Source organism: Leptinotarsa decemlineata, unplaced genomic scaffold (genome assembly GCF_025532065.1).
Source record: "Leptinotarsa decemlineata unplaced genomic scaffold, Ldec_3_MD MMD2_P_RNA_scaffold_7, whole genome shotgun sequence".
Classification (NCBI taxonomy): Eukaryota; Metazoa; Arthropoda; class Insecta; order Coleoptera; family Chrysomelidae; genus Leptinotarsa; species Leptinotarsa decemlineata.
The window spans coordinates 2,713,924-2,739,601 of NW_027412534.1; the positions used below are offsets into that span (position 1 = coordinate 2,713,924).

General features: G+C 35.2%; 1 protein-coding gene across 2 annotated transcripts in view; it reads left to right on the top strand.

The window, feature by feature from the left end:
- The first annotated feature begins 2,760 nt into the window (after positions 1–2,760).
- The window catches only part of LOC111516495 (isoaspartyl peptidase/L-asparaginase), a 130,819-nt gene continuing 107,901 nt past the window's right edge, over positions 2,761–25,678 (top strand). Inside the window, exons 1-6 of one of the 2 annotated variants that reach the window (XM_074170197.1) lie at positions 2,761–2,973; positions 7,726–7,800; positions 10,164–10,328; positions 13,433–13,581; positions 15,187–15,323; positions 22,122–22,282. In XM_074170197.1, the coding sequence (XP_074026298.1) occupies positions 7,733–7,800; positions 10,164–10,328; positions 13,433–13,581; positions 15,187–15,323; positions 22,122–22,282 (680 nt within the window). In that variant the 5' untranslated portion in view covers positions 2,761–2,973; positions 7,726–7,732. The remainder of the gene's footprint in view (positions 2,974–7,725; positions 7,801–10,163; positions 10,329–13,432; positions 13,582–15,186; positions 15,324–22,121; positions 22,283–25,678) is intronic. The other variant, XM_074170196.1, reaches the window with a different exon arrangement.

Below are 25,678 nucleotides of genomic sequence, written 5' to 3' on the forward strand. Positions count from 1 at the left end.
TTTTTGGATACTACGAAAAAAAAAAAGATATCAAATTCATAAAGAATGTTCTATACCTAAAATACACCCCTGGAAAATATTTGGGAAATATTTGAAATGTAAATCATTCGAAGCAATACTAAACCAAGAAAACTTTGAAAACAAATGAAGTTACAACAAATTTGTCAAAATTTGATGCGATATAATTGACGTGTATTTCGCAGTTTTATATTTGTGTGCAAAATGTCTCATTTGGCGTATTCTAATGAAGATTTCCTGAATTTAATAATCAATTATGGTGAATGAAAATAAGATAATGGACAGAACTTGTCGTGTTTTTGCAAAAAGATTTCCAAATCTACACAGACCCAATAAAAATATTCTGAGAAGACTTCTAAGGAATATCTGTGATTTCGGATCTTTTTCGTCTGTTATCAACAAAAAAAACCACTCGTGAACAATAAGGACATCGAAATTGTAGTTTTGGCCCACTTCACAGCTTATCCAGAAAATTTTTTGAAAGACGCAGAAAAGTCATTCAAAATTTCAAGTTCGTGAATAAACTGGATTTTAATCAAACATAAGTGGCGCGCCATTTAATATCACCAGGTTCAAAATCTGAAACCTCACGACTCACCTGCACGAATGGAATTCTGCGAATGGTGTCTTATCAAGATATAGGCGGACCCTGAGTTCATGAAGAACATGATATGGACAGATGAAGCCAAATTTGTCAAGAATGGTATGTACAACCGCCATAATTGTCATTTTTGGGCAGCAGAAATTCTAAAGCTCGTTCGCCAGCGCAACTTCTAGGATTCATGGAGTTTCAATAAAGAAAGACCGAATTTTATGTTTATATCTTTATGAGGAGAATTTGAATAGCGATAGATATTCGCATATAATTAGGAATGTGGTTGGTGAATCCATAAGGCATGTTTCTGAACAATACCATTTCAAGTTATGGTATCAGATGGATGGAGCCCCTGCACATAGTACAGATGCCGTTGCTGAGCCCTATCAGGCTAGCAAGGCGAATCTAGCAAAATTGCAAAAAAATACACCAATTTGTAGCTAATTACTTGCCAGAACAACGATTTTGTTGCTCGTGTCGATCTCTAGAAATCGCAAATAATGCTTTCGTGATATCAAGGTAGCAAAGTAACTCAATAAATTATATATACTTTCCCTTTGATCTTAACAGAATATTTAATAATAATAAAATTAATAATCGGCCGATCGGTTTCAAATATTTTGTTGCTGATACTCCTGGTGAGCAACAAATTTGAAACACTTTTTGTTCTAAGGAAAACGAGTTTCAAAATAGCAAGAACGAGGAAAATTTTAAAAAATTGAAATTCGGCCGATCGGTTTCAACTATTTTGTTGCTGTTACTCAAGGTGTATTCAAGTTTACTCTTGGTGAGCAACAAATTTAGAACATCTTTAATTCCAGGAAAAAACAGTTTTAAAATAGCAAGATCATAAAAAATAAAAAAAATATTTAAAAAATTTTTCGCTATTTCCAAAGTTTAGCAACTGAATATTCTGTGAAGATAACTAAATGTTCTGTGAAGATCAAAGGGAAACTATATAATTTATTGAGTTACCTTGCTACCTTGATATCAGGATAGCATTGTTTGCGATTTCCAGAGATCGGCACGAGCAACAAAACCGTTGTTCTGGCAACTAATTGCAATTCTGCTGGATTCGCCTTGCTAGCTTGATAGGGCTCCGTTGCTGGGTTGTTGAATGGGATGTTCGAAGATCAGTGGCTTTGCTACAATGGGCCATTTAAATTTCCTCCTCGCTCTCCAGACCTGACGCCACTGAACTTTTTCATCTGGGATATATCAAAGAAATATTTATGGGATCCTGTGAGTGATAAAGAAAACATGAAACGAAGGGTTCTGAGAGCTTTCAATAATTTGATTCCTGACTCCATACAGAAAGCTACAAATAGTGGTATGTAAACAAGAATATATTCTTGTTTAGAACAAAACGGCATCTGTTGAAATAAATCTCAATATTATTTTAATTTAAAGAAATTGAGTTTTAAATTCTAAAATTAAAGTGAAATCTAACCTTAAAAAATATAAACGAAATAAAATTACTGTATTCGATATCAATAAACAAAGATATAATTCATCTCTCTGATAGTATTTTATTTCTATCCATGTATTTTCATGTTGAGTTACCTTTCACCAACGACAGAGTTAATATTGGTTAATTTGTTTTCAAATCTTTTTTTGTTTGGTATTGCTTCGGATGATTTACATTTCCAATATTTTCCAAAATCGGATATATCTTGCCAGGGGTGTATTTAGGTATAGGACATACTTCATGAATTTGATATCTTTCTTTTTTTCTTCTTCTTTTTACAAATATCTTTCAGAAAAAAATTAATATCTCGAAAACTAACAAATTTGGGTGTAGGTATTGTTATACAAAGTAGGCCTAAAATGTGCTGAGGAATTCAAAAGTGTAATAAAATACAGAGTCTTCCATTTGAAATAAGGAAATTTCCCTCAACTTCCGGTATAACGGAAAGAGACCGGAAGTTGAAATTATTTTAGTTGAGAAGGCCATTTTGTAAAACCCACTAACACGAAATTTATTTACTCACTACCCACAAAACTTACCCACTACCACAGAATTTATTTTTTATAGTTTTCATTTTGAATCGTTCTCCAGATATTCCTAACGAACGCTCGACGTGAAAGACCATGTATTGTAACTATGGAAAGTCGAAAGCATTCACAACTTGTACTGAGATATGTCAACAGTTTCTAATGTTACTCATAACAATCAACACGCATTGATAATGAAACAGTTTTTTTATCGTTACTCTCTACTATGAACCTACAGGTTTAATCATTCCATTTTTTGTATTGGTCAGGATTGCACATAAGTCTGAGTGAAATGAAGTGAGAATAACCATTGTGAGAAAATTTCACCTTCAAGTGAAAAATAAAAGCATCGCTATTTTTGTTTCGTAAGTACATGTTAGATTTTTTCAAAGACATAACACAAACACTACAGGAAAATACTCAAAGCGCTCTGAGACAGGTGCCTGTGCGAAAATAGTGATTCACATTCGATTTGAATCGTTGGATATTGAATCCATTTGGGAAAACGATTTCAGTACCTTATTCCACATAAACGCAGTTCTCCAAATGAAAGAGTTTTTGGACAGTGAAGTTCGAGGTATACTGAATTGAAGGGCAGCTACATTCCGACGCGTATTGCTGATATGTACCGCTTTTGGTGGAATCAAATGTGCCAAGTCACTTCAATACTTCCCGTGAAAGTATCTATGGAACTGAGACAAATCTCCAACCTTCCTCCGATGTTTCAGACTACCAAGATTGCAAGTGATGTCCGCGTCTCCACTCAGGCGGATGGCTTTTTCTGGATGAAATCCAGCAGCTTCAGAGTATGCTTAAGGGCGGAGCTCCACAGATGAGAACAATACTTCGAAGAAAGTCCGATCTGAGCTTTATAAAGCATCAAAAGTTGCTGAAGTTTTTACAGTTTTCTGGTTCGGAGCAGTGTTTCAAGCTTTTGACCTGCGGTGCCTGCAATTCCAGTGACATGATTGTGCCAAGACATATTGGTGTCCATTTTAACCTCCAAATTATCGAAGCTGAAAGTGAAATTGTCTGACCTGACATTATTATATCCGGTTCGATGACAATGATTTTTTTGGAGAAAACTAATTCCTGGGTTTTTGTGGTACTTAATTGTACCTGGACAGCAAACCCTCATGCCACACACGGTCAAAGTCCTTAGAAATATCAAGCACTACAGCCCTTGACTCTCCATGTTTCTCGTTTTTGTTATTCTAAATATGGGTGATATACCATAGAAGGTCATCTATCGGTCTGAAAGCCATATCGATGATCGCTCAAGATGGTGAAGCCTTCCAAATATTCGAGAATGTGTTGATTTACGGCTTTCTTCATGATTCTTGATATCACTGGTAGCCTGGTATCAAAGCCATTGGTCTACAGTTATTTGGAAGGTTTTTCTTGCCCTTTCTTGGAATAGGCTAGTCACGAGTAATCTTCCAACAAGCAGGAAAAACCTTTTTTTTTGTAAAAAAGGTTGAAGGGTCTGTAAAGTACTGGTGCGAGTTCATTTGCGCACTTTTTAAGTACGATGACGGGCACTTCATTAGGACCAAACGTCTTGTTAATATTGAGCTGGTTCAGAATAAGACCGAATAGACGTTGTCAAATAGTAATTTTTGGCATTGTGGATTCTAGTGCGGAAATAGTGGGAGGTACCTTTCCCAAAAAATCTACTGTGAAGTTGGACGCAAATTGTTCATCTAGTAGATTTGATCTATCTATGGCTGTTGTTGCAATTGAACCATCAGCTTGTATTAGTGGTGGAATTGGTGGTTTTGTAAACTTCTGATTGACAGATCCAGCTACCGACCAGAAGGAGCAAGACCCGTTCGAATTGGCAAGCAGTTCATCCCTAATTATCTGAATGTGAGGTTCTATCCTCATATTGTTCCTTAAAGATGAGAATAATACTCATAACACCCCAAATTTTCCTTCATTCGACAAAAAGGAATTTGACCATTAATTGATATTTTGAAAAAACAGATCTAGTTCACGTATTCTAAAAACACTTTATTGTGTGATTTTCACTAGACAGTTTTACAAAAACGCAACACGTGTTCAGCCACACAATGGCTTTCTCGGGCGTGTCTTAATAACTAATTCTACACATTCAATGCTATATATATATATATATATATATATATATATATATATATATATATATATATATATATATACATATATATATATATATATAGATATATATATATATATATATATATACATATATATCTACAATTTGAAGTACCTGAATTTGAAGTACCTGCTTTTCACCTAAATTTGTAATGAATTGAATTACCTGAGCTTATGTTTCATTTTCCACATTTAAAAACATATTCAGTAACGGAAAGTTATTCAATTCTAATTGATCATTCAGTAAATTACCTGAATTCCTGAAACTATTGATTTCTTAACTTTCTAGAAGATTGAGTTTCAAACTCTTCTCTTCTGAATGTAACACATCGAATTCATGATTGAACTCATGTACTTCTGCTAAAAGATGGTTTGCAAATGTGGAATTGGTTTTCTATTCACAAAACTACTTCTATGCTCTTTAATTCTTTGGGTAAATGGTCTTCCTGTTTGGCCAATATACAGTTTTGAACAAGAGCCACAAGTCAGCTTATATACTCCTGATCTATCCGACACCGAAGTTTTGTCTTTATTGTTTTTAATAAAATTAACTCAGATTATTATTCATTTCTATAAGCTACGTTTACGCCTTCTTTCATCAAAAAACGGGCAATATTTCTGGTTGGTTCACCCAAATATGCCAATGTCCTATAACTGACGTTATCGTATCTTGAATATGGGTAGCCAAGGTCCATGGCTTGCTTTTGTAGTTTTTTGGGAAGAATGGCGTTTATAATATCTACCTTATGACTGTTATTAACCGCGATTTGTTTGATCACATTCAGCTCTTTCTGGAAATCCCTATCAGACAGTGGAATATTCAATAATCTGTGAAGCTTACTTGTTGAATGCAGCAACTTTGAGCTGGTAAGGGTGTGTGGAGGAATTATGTATGATAATGTCCTTGTTCGATTGTTTGTGGAAAATTGCAAATTCATGTTTATTGTTATCTTTCGTAATGGTTAAGTCAGGGTAATTTATTGAATTACTTACCTCTCTCTCAGTGGTGAATTTTATTGACGGGTGGATGGAATTGGCATATTCAATGAACTTGCCTAATTGCCTATCTGTACCAGTGAAACATACTGAGATATCATTTACGTATGTGTACCAGTACAAAAAACTGTTAGCTAACTGATTATTATGGATTTCATACTCTATGTTATTCCAACGGGCAATAGCCCGTTTTTTATGAAAGAAGGCGTAAACGTAGCTAACAGAACAAATAATAATCTAAGTAAATTTATTAAAAACTATAAAGACAAAACTTCGGTGTCTGATAGATCAGGAGTATATAAGCTGACTTGTGGCTCTTGTCTAAAACTTTATATCGGCCAAACAGGAAGAACATTTTCCCAAAGAATTGAAGAGCATAGAAGTAGTTTTGTAAATAGAAAGACCAATTCCACATTTGCAAACTACCTTTTAGCAGAAGGACATGAGTTCAATCATGAATACGATGTGTTACATTCAGAAGAGAAGAGTTTGAAACTCAATCTTCTAGAATGTTTAGAAATCAATAGAATCAGGAATACAGATGATTTACTGAATGATCAATTGGAATTGAATAACTCCCCGTTACTAAATATGTTTTCAAATGTGGAAAATGGAACATAAGCTCAGTTTAATTCAGGTACTTGAAATTCAGGTACTGCAAATTGTATATATATATATATATATATATATATATATATATATATATATATATATATATAGAATTGAATGTGTAGAATTAGTTAAGACACGCCCAAGAAGCCATTGTATGGCGAAACACGTGTTGGGTTTTTGTAAAACTGTCTAGTGAAAATCACACAATGAAGTGTTTTTAAAATACGTTAGTTATGGATTTTCATCAAGTATCAGCGGATTCCATCATAGATCTAGTTCAAATTACCTACCACGATTTCGTATGTGTGTACGCTACCTATGGTGTTATTGTCAGCTAATCAAAAACACCACCATACGAATATTTTTGTCATGGGTGTTACCAATAACAAACAGCTTGAGAGAAAACAGAAGGATCACATCAATATGATGTTATTTTCTTATATGAAAAGTAGATGAGTTTAGGAATCACAATACATATATCACATCTGAAGTCCTTGCCACATGGTCGATCAATCAGTAATAAGTATTATCCTGAAGGTATGTGCCCTTCGCGAGAAACGATAGGATTGTAGAAAAACAATACAAAGCTTTTGCATTACGATAATGCACCTGCTCATTCGTCATTGCTTTTTTGTAATTCTTTGGTCTGAAACAACACCGTAATCATGCATCAGCCAACGTATTTACCAGATTTGGCTCCCTGTGACTTTTTATTGTTTTCACATTGAAGAGACCCATTAAGGGATGCGTTTTGCGACGATTGAGGAGCTAAGAACCAAATCGGTAAAACAGTTCAAGGATATACCAAAATGTTCATATCAGAATTGCTTTGAGAATTGGAAAATGTATAAAAATTGTAATTGATGGATAAATAAATATTTTTTGGGAAAACTCCACTTAATTTTTTCAACAGACTGCGTATCACTAAAATTCGAGGGATTGTTTGCATTTATTTTTCCCATATACTTTTGACGCGTTGATTATTCGTCTCCCTCTAGAGTGTCGTATCTTATGAACAATTCGAAGCGTTCTGATAATCCCACTTAAACAGTTTTTTGTTACATCGAAAGAAATGAATCTCAGAAGGGTTCGAGAGTTCCCGATTAGTATCCGCAGTATGCACACCTCAATTACAAACCAAAAATTTGGAGTTACACAAATATCCCAACTAGTGTTCTAACGCTTCTTCATTGTTCAATCTCCAGCCATTCAAATCCAATGTGAATCACTGATTTCAGACAGGCACCGCTCTCAGAGCGCCTTATGTATAGAGTATTCACGACAAAGAACAGAATCCATCAGTCATACGAATTATTGAAATAGATAATTTCGTAGAGTATGATTGTGAAACTATTGATTTATAATGTTTACAGTTTTACAATGAGCTCCAGTGAAGACGGAATGAGTACGAAAAAAGCAAAGAAGATGGTGGACAAGAAATCAACAATGTAAGTTACATGTTGTCAATATTGCTACTCATAGATGTGAGTTTTTCTGTTGAAATTGTAATGATTTTCGAGAGTGAATGAATACGTTCATTTCAATTCAATTCTAGATGAATCCTGCAAATAATGTGCTACACCAAACAATCATGGAATAAAATGTGTGATTGACGACTTATTTATTCAGTGGTAATTCATGATCACTTTAATGAAATGAATAGAAACACTTCTGTTTAATTACCACTAGTTGATTTTATTTATACGACGGGTTTCGGGTTTGACCCCATTATCAAGTATAAAACTAAACTAACGCAAGATAAAACCGAGTTTTCCAATTTCACATTTTAGTTTCATATTTGATGATGAGGTCAAACCCTAAATCGGTCGTACGAATGAAATTCACTAGTTGACATAAAACAAAAGTATTTTTGTTCATTTCATTAAAGTGATGAAAGAAGGAAGAAAATTATTGGGCGCTCTTGGGAGACTTGATTGTTTCTAGTGGCGCATTTGCTTTTTCAGTGCTTTCCTGCACTGAAAAAGCAAATGCGCCACCCGGAAAAATCTGCAGCACCACATCATCTGAAGATCTTGATCTAACAATGTCCTCTCTCTTATAAAACAAAATGTAGGGTGTCTCCAGAGGCTCCAATAAATTCAATATATCACCAGAACACTTCATGACACGACTATTTTCAAACCAGTCCGTTTCTTCTTTGACCGTACATTTTCTGTAGATAATTTTATGGTATACAATTTTTGTAAAAAGTATTTTTATGATAAAACTCACCGTTTTGATGAAAATGGTGAAAAACTAATTTTTTGAAAGATGTGGGACTATAAAATTTTATTTTTGATCATATTTTAAATAATCTTACTGATTTTCAGCTTGATGGGAATGTAGGTAGCTTCACTCTCATTTTTTGGTCTATTTTGACCGGACTAACAATCCCATTAGAATTGAAAAATTTGTTCTCTATGTGTATTATTATATCAACATTTTGACAATTAAAAAAATATATTTTGTCGCATTTGACATGTGGCCTCAGGACCTTAAGACTTCCAATCAGTATTGTTGGGGGATTCATATTCGAACGGGTGATAAAACTTAAACTGGCAGAGAAATCAGGGGATTTGTTGACAAGTCTGAGAAAAGTGTATATGTAATGGAAAGAAATAATAAGTCTATCAACTGGGTTCAAGTTTGATTCAATTATTAGTCATAGTATTTCCAATACCAATTGGAACAGCACAGAGAAGGAATTCCCGCCTCGACATAGGCGTCGGCATATTATTTTTCACTGGTAGTTTTTCAGTTACTTATTCTTACAATCATAGCAATTGATCACCCCATGAAAAAGTTATCTCAACTGAATTTTTCCATCATGTGTAATTATGAAACACCTCGAAATTTAAGGTAGTTGATTTCCGAGTCGAAAACTCTAAAATACAATGAAAACACAAATAATCACACCGACTTCTCGTCAAACATATATTTACAAAATACACATACTTGTAGACCGGTTTCGTGCTTATTAGCCACTCATCAGTGCAAGATAGTGACCATCATCGACCAAAAGTCAATGATATTCCACAATTGAAAATCGTCGGTAGTCATCATCATTTCTTTAAGACTGGAGTCTTGCTCCCTTACCCTTTGGGCTGGTTTTCGTCAGAGGGACGAAAACAATTGAAAATCGGAATTCTTTCAGAGTATTTCATTCCTCTTCCGAAGTTGGAGCGAACATCACAAAATGTCACTCCATCTAGTGGACGAGGTACTAACCAACTGCATATCCGTAATTTGTCCGATTCCTCTTATTTATTAGTCAGTGGGCTATGCTTGAAGACTGGCAGTAAACAAATCTGAAGCAAATGAACTTTTGTGATGTTCGCTCCAATTTCGGAAGAGGAATGAAAAACTCTAAGAGAATTCCGATTATCAATTGTGGAAAATCATTGACGTTAGGTCGATGATGGTCACTATCTTGCATTGATGAGTGTTCAATAAGCCCGAAACCGGTCTGCAAATATGTCCGTTCCAGAATTGAAGGTCGACTCTTTCAGTTGTATGACCAATTGCATATGCAGGACATTTTCTGTGAAGATTCCTGCACTGACGCTTGTCGGATATAATCCAACACCCTTCGTGGTATTAACCAGGGAAGTAGTTGTTTTCTGATAGGCGTCAGTCCATTCAGCGTACTGCTTGAGTATATTCGAGACTGGCTTGAACGTTTAAAGTTCATTTGCTTCAGATTTGTTTACTGCCAGTCTTCAAGCATAGCCCACTGAGTAATAAGAAAATATATTTTATCACTGTACATAAATAACTTCATTCAGATGTCAATAATCATTTTTTTTTTCAGAAAATCTGGACACATTGCTGACAAACAGTTTGTGATGAGGAATTCTGTACTCACCGATCTATTTGATAACGATCCTCATATCAGGACAGTCCATCATATATTTGTGGCAATATCAATATGCTTTGGACTCCATACAATGGCTCATGATTATTTCATGAAAAATGAGTAAGTTTGATGAAAAACTTTTATTATTCAAGCATCAAGCAGTTGTTATTACCCTAAGAGTACCAAAAACGGAAATGTCGTAAATGAATATGTATGTCATATGTTGTTTATTATTGACCTTCTCTATTCATACACAAGGTAATATGGATGAAAAAGATCATAGCACATGCTGACTTTGCTGAATTAACATCCGGCAATACCCTGTTCTTTGAACGACTCTGTATTTCCTTTGTTCTATTTTTAGACTATGTAAATATATATTTGACTATAAATACGTCCTGCGTAGCGAAATCAGTTGGTTACAAGTTACATTCAGACTCTGTTAATACATTCTTGAGAAATTTAATTGTGTTATCATCATGCGTACAATAAAAAAAATCAAATCTGCTTGTTTAAATCCAATGTTCAAATTGTCCTCCATTTACTTCCATACAATAATACTTCCTCTCAAACTAATAAATGAAAGAACAGCAAAACATTTCCTTAATTCGCCTTGATTTTTTTGTGCTTGAAAGGTGATTATCTGGTTGTAACGTTTCTTTGATCATTTCAGAATTGAAATCAATGTGTTGAGTTACTACTTTGCTGATTTATTTGAAATTTCAAAGAATATGGTGTACACATTGCAAGAACGTGTTGAGCTGGTTAGCCTTTACTAACAAAAACAAAATTGTGCCCGAGCGGCTGCAAGCTTATTTAACCAAAACCATCCTGAACGTAGCGTTCGCCTTAAGTACGTACTGGAATTGATTTCAAAATTTGTGGAGACGGGTTCAGTATTTAATACAAAAAGGACACCCATTGGAATTGTGAATGATGAAGGAGCAGCTGTGGCGGTTCCGATATTAGTCAATCTAACGTTTTCAGAATTTTACATAAACACAAGTTCCATCAATGCAAAATTAAATTAAATCATGAATTGAATGATGATGATTTGGATCGAAGGCAAGAGTTTTGCGAAATTATGGCCGAGCGTATCAACAGTAAACCAAATTTCTTGTACAACGTTTGCTTTTCTAACGAATGCACTTTTTCACTTATTGGAGAGGTTAACCGGCATAACTGTAGAATTTGGAGCGACACAAATTCTCATGTATTTCGAGAAGCTCACACTCAACACCCAGAAAAGCTAAACGTTTGGGTAGGAGTCTACCTAATTGGACCTCTGTTTATTCCTGGTAATTTAACTGGCGAACGTTATCTTGAAATGCTGGAAAATGCGATTGATCGGTTTATAGCAGAACAATTAGAAAACTATTATCTTCAACTTGAACAACAATTGCATTTCCAACAAGACGGACCTCCTCCGCACTACGCCACACCATTTCGCCAATACCTCAATTTGCAATACCCCGGTCGTTGGATTGGAAGAGGAGGACCTAGAAGACGAAGAGGACAGCTAGTGGTTAAAGGGTATTTGCAAGATTTTTGACAAGGGCGTGTGTGGGTGAACCAAATGCCCTCACGATGGGACGAAGGGGGATTTTTTGTCTGTGTATGTTTGGAAGACCATACAGAGAGGGTGTACGAGAAGATTTCTCTCTTGTAATGAGAGGTTTCTTCCTATCAGTGGAAATGTTGGAGTTGTTGATGAGTGCTTTGGTCTTTTTGTCAAGGTATAGGGTTGTGTCCCAAGGGGTTATTTGGTATTCCCGAGAGTCGGATAATGTCGTCATCTTGTCGATGTAGTCTGTGGTATTGAGAACCACCGTGACATTGCCTTTATCTGCTATGAGGACGACTATATCTGGGTTGTTGTTCAGGGTTTTGAGAGATTTTCTCCCAGCTGGGGTAACATTGGATTTCGGAAATTTTGCTCTTCTTAATGTGGTGGTGATGTCTTGGCGTGCTTCTTCAGCTAGGTGTTTAGGTAGGTGAGCAATGGCCGATTCTGTTTGGGTGATAATATTTTCGATGGAAATGGATCTGGGAATTGTAGATAAGTTGAAGCCTTTAAAAAGTTTTGTGGCGGTTTTATTTTCATTTATGTGTTCGGCATTTTCATGGTTTATCCTGAGAAATGTGTCCCAAATCACTAGATGGATTTTTTAATTTGATAAACGTCCGTAAAATTGATATAAACTCAAGTTGGTGTAATGGAGATCACGTCTGATGTTCTGAATGGTTTTTCGAATGCGGGCCAAGCTGAATCGATCAAGAATCCGTCTAATATCTTCAGTTTTATTGTGATATTTGATCTTGAATGCCTCAGGTATAACTTGACGTGTTTTGCAGGCTTCACGAAATGCGAGGTCACACAGAAGTTTGGCCTTTCGAGTGAGTAGTGTGTAAAATGTTTTTCTGTCTTTGAATGTGTCCTCCCCCTAGAGGCATACTATTTGTTCGGATAGGTTTTCGGCGTCAGTAAATTGATATACTGTTGTCCGGATGGAACTGCGTCTGTAATTTCCATCTTTCTGACTTCTCGGCTCCTGCTTTGGAGCCGAACTTCCTTGGAATTGTACCTACATGACTCGAGGACGAAGTCGTAATCTCCCTTGCCCCCAAGTCTTGTTACTAGCTGTATGCGTGTTGTGTTCCGCTTTGAGTTCGAACTGGTCACTCTGTTGTTCGGGGCCAATTTTCATATTGTTGTAGCAGGTATTCGGTCTGCCGATCCGCGTGTCTGAGTGACTTTCAAGTATCTTGCGTGACAACAATGCCCTCCACCCCAACTGCCCTAACAAGCGAGATGATTCGCAGAAACTACCACAAACAAGGAGGTCATTGTTCTCGCGCAAGACCGGAAACCTGCTACAACCCGTTCTTCCTCCTATGAGCTTCAAGAAACTTTAGCCATTTTTTCCTGCATGATTTCGCGATTGAAGATTGTCATTAACGTGATCAAAAACAGTTTGATGTGTGATTTCCACTCCACAGTTTACGAAACCGTGACAGGTGTTTCGCTACACAATATCATCTTCAGACGTCACAAGTAGTATTGTGACATCTGAAGATGCTATGTATAGCGAAACACGTTTTGAGGTTTCGTGAACGGTATAGTGATAATCTCACTTCCAAGTGTTTCTCGAATATGTTTTAATGAATTTCCGTCAAGTATCAGTCAGTTCTGTTATTTTTTTCTCATTAATTTTTGTTTTCAGGTTGCATTCAGGATTCACGTTGATATTTTCAGGTTTTGCGAAATTTCATATGGTTCTACGTTCCTGGGTTGAACTCATGTTGATTAACTGTTTGGGCTATGCATTTTTTGTTATTTGGGCAAAAACGAGAACATATTATTTTAACAGAGGTGAGTTTTATTGATAATTACTCTATAAATAACTTTTTTCATCTAATAAATTTGACTTTCATTGGACTAGTTTCAATGAGTGTTATGTTCGGAGATTTCATCGTTGATTCTGGCAAAAAAATACCATATCATTCTTCGACAAATGTATGCAATTCATACCAGGAAACAATCACCATTATTCAAATTATAAATATCTAGATCAGATACCACTGAAGATGTCTGCTGCAGTAGCAGACGTAACGTTCGGTACAATGACCTCAAAGCATGAATTTTGGTTTCTTTAATCGTGATCTAGATTGTAAAAGCTTATGTTAATATATAAATCATAGTGCGTCGGTTGAGCTTTGATAGATTTCAAAATCAACAAATTTGTTGAACCAGCTTCTTATAATTTGACTTATGAAACTTCATATATAGTCAATGGTAGGTTTGACGTTTATGGTAAACGCAACGCAAGAGTTTCCTGAAAATTTCACATCTCACATTTCCTTACCCGTTCTATCGATCTAAAATATTTTCTTAATCAAAGCAATTTTTTCAATAGAGCACCCCGTATATTACTACATTTTTGAATGTATCTTCAATTATAATAATTTTTTGAATAATATCCTATTCCTATCACTATCGGTTTTCTAGATAAAAATAATTTGTGCTAAATACATTGAGGTAAAGTAACACCCTATGAAGTCGTGAACAATTTACATTTATTGATATAAAATATATGGATTTGTTTCAAAACTTTTGCCCTTTTTATGAGTCTACTCCAAACTGTAATATCTCAGTAAATAATTATTCAATCCATTCGAAATTGGCGCCAGTTAAATCAGTACACTTCTGTCAATCCAACACAAGTTGATTATTTCCATCAGTCTTGAAATTGTGTGCTTGAGGTTTGATGAAGTCGATGAAGGCTGTTTTTGCCACGTTGGCAAAGGCTATACCAGAAAGAAAGTTATTCAAGTGCTTGAAAACATGGTAGTCGGTCGTCAAGAGGTCTGATAAATTTATTGTGGTGAGACGAAACTTCGAGACTGAACTCGTTCAATTTTGGTACATTTCGTTGATTTCCTCACAATAAAACTCTTTTGTGACAATTCCTTTCGATCGTTTAAATCATGGGGCACTCATTTTTCAAACCTTTTGACCTTTCGAATACGTTGAACTACATGGGACCTGACGTCAAGGTCTACAGTTCTTCCATCATCCCACGCAACGTGGATCACTGTAGATCGACTATTTCAGGACCCATCTTCGAGGCTAAAGTCTTCGGAACTAATTTTCGCAAACCAATCTCTAACAGTGCTTTCATTAACACACTCATTTGCAAACGCCTGATTGATTTTTCGGGATGTTTCGGCAGTGCTTTAGTTCACCTTAAATTCGGAGATAAAAACTAACCAAGAGATGGAAAGAGGCAAAAATTGAAATTTGGAGATGAAAACCAACACTGTCAATATATAGAGTACAAATTTCCCTATCGATTAGTATATACCCTGACAGAGTAAAATAAATATTAATCGAGATATGGAGATACAAAAACACATGACAATAAAACTGACAAAGCTCTTGAATCAATGTAATACTAACATTTCTTTTTCATTTTAGAATTTCAAAAACTTTGGGACATTATCTGGCTGCTGACATATATAGGATACCTAATAATCAGTTACAAAAGGGCAGAATTTTTTGTTAACACTTTCCAGCTTCCTCCTCCTTCGGCTTGTATCATTCTTCTGGAGCAGGTAAATGTCATATATTGGAAAATTTATCCAGTAGCCACTTTTGAAAAATTCCATCTGTTTTATGTTTCTTCATAATTAAGTTGATAATGTTATCAACACGCTTATATTAGCTCCACTTGTTTATTTGTTTGTAACCGACTCCTTTGGACTCTATTTCGACTACAATGCAACACAATTTCAAAAAGATTCAAGTTTAAAATATCATCAAATTAATATGAATGATATCAAGACGACAGTCAATTCCATAAAAACGAATGCCACCGAATCAGTATCAAAATGATCAAAATCTGTAGCCCTCACTTAACTCCAGCTCTAACATATTTAGTCAATAAATACTTGAAAGCTAGTGTTCTTCCGGAACTATAGAAATATTTCCTTATTACTTCAAACGGACAAATGTATTTTAAATTTTGTACACTTACAAAAAAAAAGTTCATTGTCTAACAGGAGTAATCCCAATTACAAGACAAATATAATTAAGTATGAGTACAATGGAATATAACGAATATCATATAGACCGGGAGCCCGTGACAGAAATTTTAACCCCATTTTTTACCGTCTGCCTTTTTTAGAGAACATATTTACAGCCACAAGCAACAGTATTTTGCGTTAAACGAATTCTTTCCCATGTTACACATGCCTAAACATCAACTCCAGTTTGCATAAAAAAGAAGCTTCTTTGATCAGAATTTTACCGTCTGCAATTCATGCAACGGGAAGGCTAGGTTGCGCAACCCACAAACAAAAATTGGCAGACGGTTACATAGTGTTCTGGCTGAACCATGAATTTTTTAATTAACAAAAAAATAGTTAACTGAAATCAATTTTTTACCGTCTGCCAAGCGCAGCGTAAACTAACAGTAGCAAAACCGAAAAATAAAGAATAATTCGAAATTAATTCACGATTGTGTTCAACATCGATATAAGTCCTTAGCTTGATGTAAGCAATGACTTTCAAGAGACTTTCCGAACCGTCTTGAATTTTGCGATTGGATGCTGGAAATGATTAGAAGAAATTGTGACTTTCTGAAGACGATAGAATTCACAGACGAATGTAGTTTTTCTCGGGACAATATTACTGATTTTTATAATTACCACATATGGGCTGATGAAAACCATCACGCTATTGTCGAAACTAACCATCAAGAACAGTTTTCTCTTAACGTGTGGCTCGCAGTTATTGGGAATGATTCAATTGGGCCTCATTTTCTACCTCCTCGATTGAATGGTGAGACATACGTTCAATTTTTAAGAGAAGTGCATCCAGCACCGCTGAAGGAAGTTCCTTTTGGCGTCAGAAGGGATATATTTTTTATGCATGATGGGTCTCCCGCCCATTTTAGTCAAGTAGCATGTCAGCATTTAACTGAAACATATGCAAATCAGTGGATAGGTCGAGGAGGACCATAGAACTGGCCCGCTCAATCCCCGGATCTCAATCCTCTCGATTTTTCTATTTGGGGCCATTCACAGCATTTGGTTTATCGTACTCCTGTTCGCGATGTAGAGGACTTAAGAAACCGCATCATCGATGCGTGCAGGGTAATCAGAGAGAATCCAGGAATATTTGGGCGAATACGTGGCTCAATGCGCCGACGTCTAGACGCATGCGTAATGTCTGAAGGTAGACACATTGAACATTTACTATGATTTCTACATATTGTGTGTTTTGTTATTAATGAATTAGTTTTGTTTATTACCCTTCAATCGTTTAATGTAGGTTCTAACTACAAAATAACAATAAATCCAGTTCGCATTTTTGACGATGTATCTCTGTAGTTGTTCGTGAAATAATGTTTTGCTGCGAACTGGTTTATTTTGGGCAAAAAGCCCAAGAGACTTAGAATGAAACAGGCTATCGGAAATAAATTTTTAAATGGTAAACAAATAATAGGACAAAAATTACATTGGAAATTAATATTAGGGGTTGCATTTTCCACTTCTTACAACCATTGGTAAACCAAATAAATTTCTGGCTGTGTCTTTTTGGTAGTACAAAACATCAGGTTACTTTCGATATTGTAACTTTTTCAGTGCTTGTGAAAAAAATTGTTATATAAATTGTATGTACGCCCTTAAGGGGCTGTATCTCAATAAGGGATGCTCCAATGAAGTTTCTTTATATGAAAGATCCTATTTTTTTTTTTTTTTCGATGAGGAATTACCTCCTTGGATGTTTTACACTTATTCAGTTACACCTTGTATACAGACGGCTCAAAAACCAAAGGAGGCTTAGGCTGTGAAGTGTATTCCAGATTAAGTGGGGTATGGAATAAAATACCAGCATGGTTCAAAAGAAGGGGCTGGTATCTCTGTCGCCACAAGACAAATGACTAGGAAAGGAATGTCTGGCAAGAACATAACAATCTGCACTGATGGCAAACAAGCCGTATTAGCCTTGAACAGACAACGTGTTACCTCAGGGCTAGTACTAGAGTGCCACCAAGATTTAGACAAAGCCCCGGTAGATAATAACATCATCCTGAGGTAGATTCAAGGGCACAACAGGAGTAAAGGTAATCGCATTGCCTACTCTTTAGCCAAGGAAACGGTTGGACTAAGAATGTTAGGACCCAGTGGCACCTACGGCCTGATGACTTCGACAATTGCGGAAGTAGCCAAACGTAACACCTATGCTCAATCCCTAAAGAGAAGAGATGAGATGAAAGCAAAGGATGCAATCTTGCCAGAATCACCCTTGGCGATCCTGGGAAGCTGGCGCCCAAGAAATATCTGGCGATGACCAGGAAAAATCTACACTTAACAGTAGGATTTCTGGCTAGTCACTGTCAACTAAGGAAACACCTCCACAATATGGGGCTAGTAGACTCTATGCAGGATGTGTGGACAGGAAGATGAAACTGTCAGGCATGTCATATGCGAATGCCTGGAGTTATCGTCAATAAGAGAGTATGTGTTCGGCGAGTCTTGGCCTACACCTGCCGATATAAAGGAGATGTCTCCCAGAGACCTGTCCACTTTTCTGCAAAGGGCAGGATGGACTATGACCTAGGAAGACAACTCCTCGGGAGGATGTACAATGGGTCACATGTGGCCTTAGTACTGTGGCCTAAGTACTAAGTACTCAAAGGGATCAATGATTTGCAACGATTCTGAGGTTAAATCTGTCCTTGAATAAATTTGATAGTTTTGCGGTACATTTTTAATGACCCATACTTCATATTCTAATCATACAAACATTTGAACATTCAATCAAATTCCAATATTTGAATATTTCTGTTATGAAAATCACCCTTTGGAATTCCAATATGAATTTTCACAACCAGAGACGATTAAAACTCGTTCAATTCAGAGTCACAACATCAATGATGGAAATGCAGGGTGTTTCAAGTTCGATCCTCACCATTTGGATCTCGGAAACTATGAGAGATACAGATATGGTTATTGGGACAAAGTTGCATATTTACTCAATTAATATATTACCGTTGAGGAAGTTCTGAAATTACGAGTATATCCTGAAATATCCGGAAAAATTTCGGAAAATGGTTTTTTTGGCTTTATTTTTCGAAAGATTCGAAACTGAATTGCACTTTCACATTGTTACTTTTTTCATGCTAGATAGTGGTGTTTTCAGATTTGCTATTTGACGTTTCGTCTTCCGGCCACCATCATCAACTTAGTTTTTTCTGGATTCTTTCTGTTCTGAATAGAACTAGATGTATCACAAATTATCATTCTTTTTCGAAAAATTGAAGATATTGAAAGAAATTAATTCTTATCATAATAGGCTTCGACTTTAATGTTTCTAAATTTGACTTTCAATTTGTTACACTCAATGAAATTTTGTTATTGTACAAGTCATTGAATTTTTGGCAAATATGGCTTTCACGAATGAAGGAAAAAGGAATATGATAAAAATTTATTACAAATACGATAGAAAAGTTTTAGGACATCGAAAATATATTTTTAACTTGTATCCCGGAAGACGACAACCACATCGAACTATGTTCAAGTTATTGGATCAAAATCTCACCGAGTTTAGTTCGTTTGAAAGGCCAATGAAAAAATACGGAGACAGAATCAACAATCAAAATTCGATAAATGAGGTGTGTATGTGGTAAATTAGAGATTGTGTCCTTTTCAATGAAAATGGAACTTTGAACAAATAACAATAATTAACTAGAGTAAATCACAGCAAATGCTCAAAATGCTGGCCTTGTTGAAGAAAACATAACTGTGCCCTTCTGTGAATATTATTCACTGCACGATTGATTTCCCTCCTCCTCAATCTTCCGAACTCTATAACAATGCTGTGTTGAAGGTCCTCATTATTTTGATATTCCCTCTGACCATAAACTATATTTTTCAGTGGACCCCATGAGAATGTATCCATACCACTTGAGTCTGGAGACCTTGCTGGCCACCTCACAGTCTCATTATTCCCTATCCAATTATAACCAATCCTTTCAGTTAATGGGATATAGTTGATGGTTTTGAGAAGGGTCATCACAATGCTGTGACACTTTGTGATTTGAGTAAAGCATTCGACTGCGTTTCTCATACAAATTTGTTACATAAACTGGAAGAATATGTAGTCAGAGGTTTAGCACTTTCACTTTTTTCATCGTATTTAATGCATAGAAAACAGCTAGGCAATAACAGAACATCTGATCTACAGCCGATTGAGCTCGGAGTTCCTCAAGGGTCTGTGCTGAGGCCTTTTCTATTCATAATTCATATCAAAGATCTCTTCTATGAATTATTACCTTACACATGTGTCATTTATGCACATGACATATCGATCCTGTGCTCTGACAACAACTGTCAGAATCTGCTCGCAGCCATGGAACTTGCAGAAAGACAAGCTGAGTCGTGGTTCAATTCAAATCTACTGAAACTTAATGAGGAAAAAACACAAAAAATAATTTTACCGACTAATAATAATATTTCTGTGTGCAAAACTGTCAATTTACTGGGAATCACTCTTGACAATGCTATGAACTGGTCACCTCATATGGAGGTATTAAACCAGAAGCTTTCGAAATATTTATTTTTACTCCAAAAATCGAGAAACTTTGTTAACATAGAAACTCTTACTCAGCTTATTATGCATTCTTTCATTCTCACGTCAGCTATGGAACTCTACTCTGGGGTAACTCCTTCAATATCAGAAAAGTTTTAACGCTTCGAAAGCGTGCAATTAGAATTATTTTGAACGTAGGTTTTCGTGATTCATGCAGGCCATTTTTCAGAAGACTAGGCATTATGACGGTACCATCTATCTTTATATATCAGCCACTTTTGGAAATACATAAGAGCATAGCTAAATTTTCGAACAACTCCCAATTTCATGAGTATAATACTCGTGTAGCTAATCTTTTGAGACATCACCGGTTCAATTTACAAAAATCCTCTAAGAACTCACTCGATGTCAATCTATATAATATTCTGCCATCTGGTATCATAAGTTTAACCATGCCAAGTTTCAAAAAGCGCGTCAAGGACTATCTAATGAAACAAAGTGTTTGTAGTACGGAAGAATATATTGCCACAACATCAATGCTTGAAGAATTTTTATAATATACTATGTTTATTATTTTATTTTTACTCTCTTTGTGAAATTGTATGTACATTTTATTCAATTACTTTTCTGTATATGTTATTTGATAATATTTCTTCTTTATGATTTACTGTTACTGTTTTATGTTCAGTTATGATGTTCATCTACATGCTGTACCACCGACTTGCTACTAATGTAATGTGTGTATAAATTGGTATCATATTTCTTTTTTCATCATTAGTGAAAGCCATTTTTCGCCCAAAATTCAATCACTTGTACAGTAACAAAATGTCATTGAGTCTAACAAATTGAAAATCAAATTTAGAAACATCAAAGTCAAAGCCTATTATGACAAGAATTATTTTTTCAATATCTCCAATTTTTCGAGAAAGAATGATAACTTATGATACATCACTGGAAATGTGAAATCTGGTGGTTCTATTCAAAACAGAAAGAATCCATTGTAGCACCCAAAATAAAAAATAAAGTTGATGATGGTGGCCGGAAGACGAAACGTCGGATAGCAAATCTGAGAACAACATTATGTAGAAGGGAAAAGTGGCGATGGGGAATTGCAATTTATTTTCGATCCTTCGAAACATAAAATCAGAAAAAAATAACAATTTTTTGAAATTTCGTTTTTTCCGGATATCTACGTATATACTCGGAATTTCACATATTGTTAGTTAGGTAAATGCGCAATTTCGCCTCAATTCAAACATCTTCGTATCTCTCATACTTTCCGAGATCTCAATGGTTAGGATCGAATTTGAAACACCCCGTATATGATGGAGTTGGCCGATATTTGATGAAAATCCATAGGTAACGTATTCAAAAAACACTTCATTATGGGATCTTTACAAAACAGTTTTACAAAAAAGCAATACGTGTTTCGCCATATAATAGCTTCTTCAGACGTGTATTTACACCCGAAGAAGCCATTGTATAGCGAAACACGTGTTGCGATTTTTAAAAGTGTTCAGTGAAAATCTCACAATGAAGTGTTTTTTCAATACATTCATATTGAAATTCTTGTTTCCCGATAATTTATTGGGCTGCATATTTACTGTTATTCCAACCATCGTTAGCTGAATTTTTGTTCTAATTTGGAATATTGTTCATCTATTCGAACAAAAATTTGGCATGACCATTTTATTCAATCGTTCCAATATTCATTTTCAAATAATGACTTGAGAAGTTTATAGAAAATAATATTATAAGAGGAAATTATGTTGACTTTCTGGAAGTTTCTTAAATGGTTCTTCACTTGATTTCAGGCAAGGCTTTCAATGAAATTGCATTCATTCATCAGAACCACTGCAGTGACCGTCTACAACTACAAGTCGTATACTGAAAAGAATCTACTTCTTCCCACATTCACACAGTACTTATATTTTCTCTTTGCGCCAACGTGCATATTTAGAACTGATTACCCAAGGTAAGGTATGATTATAAATGTTGAACCAGTTTATTAAAAAAGTATTCTATCAAAATCCTGATAGTTTGAAAATATCAGTTCATAGGTGGAATGTTAACATTTTTTTCCGAAATGAAAGCGTTGGGTACCTACATATTGGAACTCAAAAAATGAAGTTCGGAATGCAGAAACATTTTTGTTGTGGCAACTTTGTGCTAAAATTCACCACCATTTTTGTTCTTGAAAAAAACGGTGGAATATTCCAAACAAATATCTGTTATCAATATTGCTCATGAGCCAAAACACTCTCTTTTGAGGAAGTGCGTGTCTCTAACTTGGAATAAATTGATTCATCATACTGAAAAAAAGATAATTGAAATTTTCTATGTTTTTTACCACTTTTATTTGTATCTAATGTTACTGCAGTTTCGTCCTACAAGGACTAAACTGAGGGACTATATTAGATCATGCCAAAGTAAACCATATCACTTCCTTTGGAATTTCAACAGCTTTTGATGTTCCTAAATCAGAGTTACCTACAGTTTCACAACAAATTTTGTAAACAGGATTCAGGTATACCAATGGGCTCACCCCTTAGTCCACTTTATTACCTTCACAAATGCCCTACCAGCTTTTCAACAGTGGACACGGGTAGATAGATAGATAGATATGTTTATTCATCACTGAAGTTTTACAAGATACAGCATATAAACTTGTCTCCCTAAAACTTATCGGACTAGTCAGACATACAACAAATACAATTAGTATAAAAATAAAAGCATAAGCTACTCTATACCAATTTATATATACTATGAACAGAATGCTAAGAACTCGTCCATTGAATAAAAGGCATTTGAACATAAAAGATCAAACAATTTTGATTTAAATAATTTAAAGCTATCAATTTCACCCATTAGTGTGACTGTGTGATTATAGCAAATAATTCCCTGATACATATATGTATTCTGTCCCAGTGATAAGCGAGAGAATGGCAAACGTATACAATTAGCGTTGCGTGTACTATAATTGTGGATCATAAAACCCCTCTCATGGCTGAAGTGCCGTGAGAGAGAGTGGGTATAAAGAATAGAGTAGAATTTCACTAGTTTGGACTTCCATTGTCTACTATATAAAATGATTTGAAATCCCTGAAACAACTTAAAAAGAAGAATTAAAAATGAATAGCTGAAAATGAGAATTATATTAACCAAAATAAGCCTGAAATGAAATAATAGTGAAATAAAATACAAGTAAAAATAGAAAGAGAATAAAAATAGAAAGTGCAGCGATTCCAAGTCACGTTAGTTCATGACGTTTCGACTGTTAGTATCTACAATCGTCTTCGGGAGATGACTGAACTGCGAGAGATGACTATTTATAGGTCGTTCGAGTACTTTCACTTATCCCCGCTTTCCATTTTCCGCTTCACTGGTTCCGTGGGAGATGACCGTTTTGGCGGGAGTTGGCCATTTTTTGCTTGATGATGGCTTTCCATATGTTGCGTATTTCTACGCTGGCTTGGCTGAATACGTTGTTGGACAGCATGTATGCGGCTTCCTTGAATTTTCTCCTAAACCAATGTTCCTCTCTGTGCAAGATCTCCGCTTGGGACCACTCGATGTTGTGTTGATGGGTCCAAACATGGTCTGCTATTCCTGATTTGCTAGTTTCCCCTCGCTGTGACGAGACGTTTTCTTTTTGAAGTTTTCAAATGTCGAAATGACATGAACTGTTATAAAAGACAAATGAATTATTTGTAGAAAAAAACGATATCTTATATAAATGAACTTTGTGAATCTGCCAATTCCAGCAAAGATACGAAGAATAGCTTCATATTCCTGCCATATACAGGGTCATAATGAATCGTAATACGAAATAAATTATTTTTGTTATATTTTAAGTAAACTATGAACTATGTGAAATTTTATAGACTTTCCCTTTCTCCATTATAAAATCTACTGGAGGTTTACTAAAAATTGAGGTAGTGATTTTGAAACCGTAACAACTTTCAGCAGACATATTTATGAACAGCTTAAAGACCACTATAGTAAATTCTGACCTGGGTGAAAAACATATTCATTTTTGGTACAGCAACATTCATTTCACACTCGAAACAGAAATAAAGAAACAGATGAATTTCAATAAATTGATGGATGTAGCCGTTAGTAGGTGGTGGAAAATCATGATGAAAAAAAGAGAATTGAAACTTTCTTCCACTTTACCACTTTTATTTGTAACTGACGTTACATTGAAATGTATAAGTTTGAAAATGTCCTTATACAGTGTGACCCATTTTTAATGGAAACACCCCCCTGAAATTTGAAGTTGTAAATCAATTTTAATATTTTTTTTTAATGTCTAGTACTAAAAGGTCTACCTTGGGACAAAATTTGAAATGTTTATTGAAGATTCAGAGAATAGGTACTACGATATTTTTTCTTTGTCGGAATTCGGGATTTTTTATTAGCGATTTTTTTTTATTGAAAAAATCACTACGCCACTGGATTCAGAATGCCTCTGAATAGGTGTGACCAAAATTTAATGAAAAAATAATCATTATTAACAAAGTTATGACAACTCAAAAATTCGAAAACTCACACAGCTAACAGTCACAATATATCATTTTTTTATGATTTCAACAATAAAGTGCCGCCAGATGAAAAAAAAAGCAGATAGCGTAAATATGTTTAATGAAAATAACGGAATTACATTCACACAAATCAACTAACAATGAAGCAAAAAAATTTTAATAAACGTAATTAATAATTAATTATTGAAATGCTTCGATTCAGTGCAAAAATTTATTCTAACTCATATTCTAGTAGCCTCTACTAATCCACAACGTATTTCGATACATGTGTCGTAGCGCTTACGAATGTTTCTGATTACGTTCCTTAGTTCTTGAGGGCTAATATCTGCAGATACCTGTCGAATTCTTGCACAAAGTTCATTTCTATCTCTTGAGCAGTTTTTGTAAACCTCTGCGCATTAATGTTTTCCTCAAAAAAGAAAGGACCAATAATTCGTTCGTTCAATATCCCACACCAGACGTTGATTTTTTGGGAATACTGGCTTTTACAGTTTATTACCCAGTTATCCGCTGCCCAATAGCGACAATAGTGTGATGACACTACTCCATTTGTAGTGAAAGTGGCTTCGTCGGTATATAAAATATTTTTTAGGAAATTTCTATTGTTTGAATATTCCCCTTGGGCCCATAAACAATATTCCAGGCGTCTTGCTTCGTCGCCTTCTTGAAATGTGTGTAAAAATTTTGGCTTGAAGGGTTTAATATTCTTCGCCTTGAGACATCTCCGAATAGTTTCTTATGGAATATTCAAATCTAAAGTGGCATTCCTTATACTGGCATTAGGATCATTTCCGAAATAATCTAAAATGATTTGATCATTCCTGTCA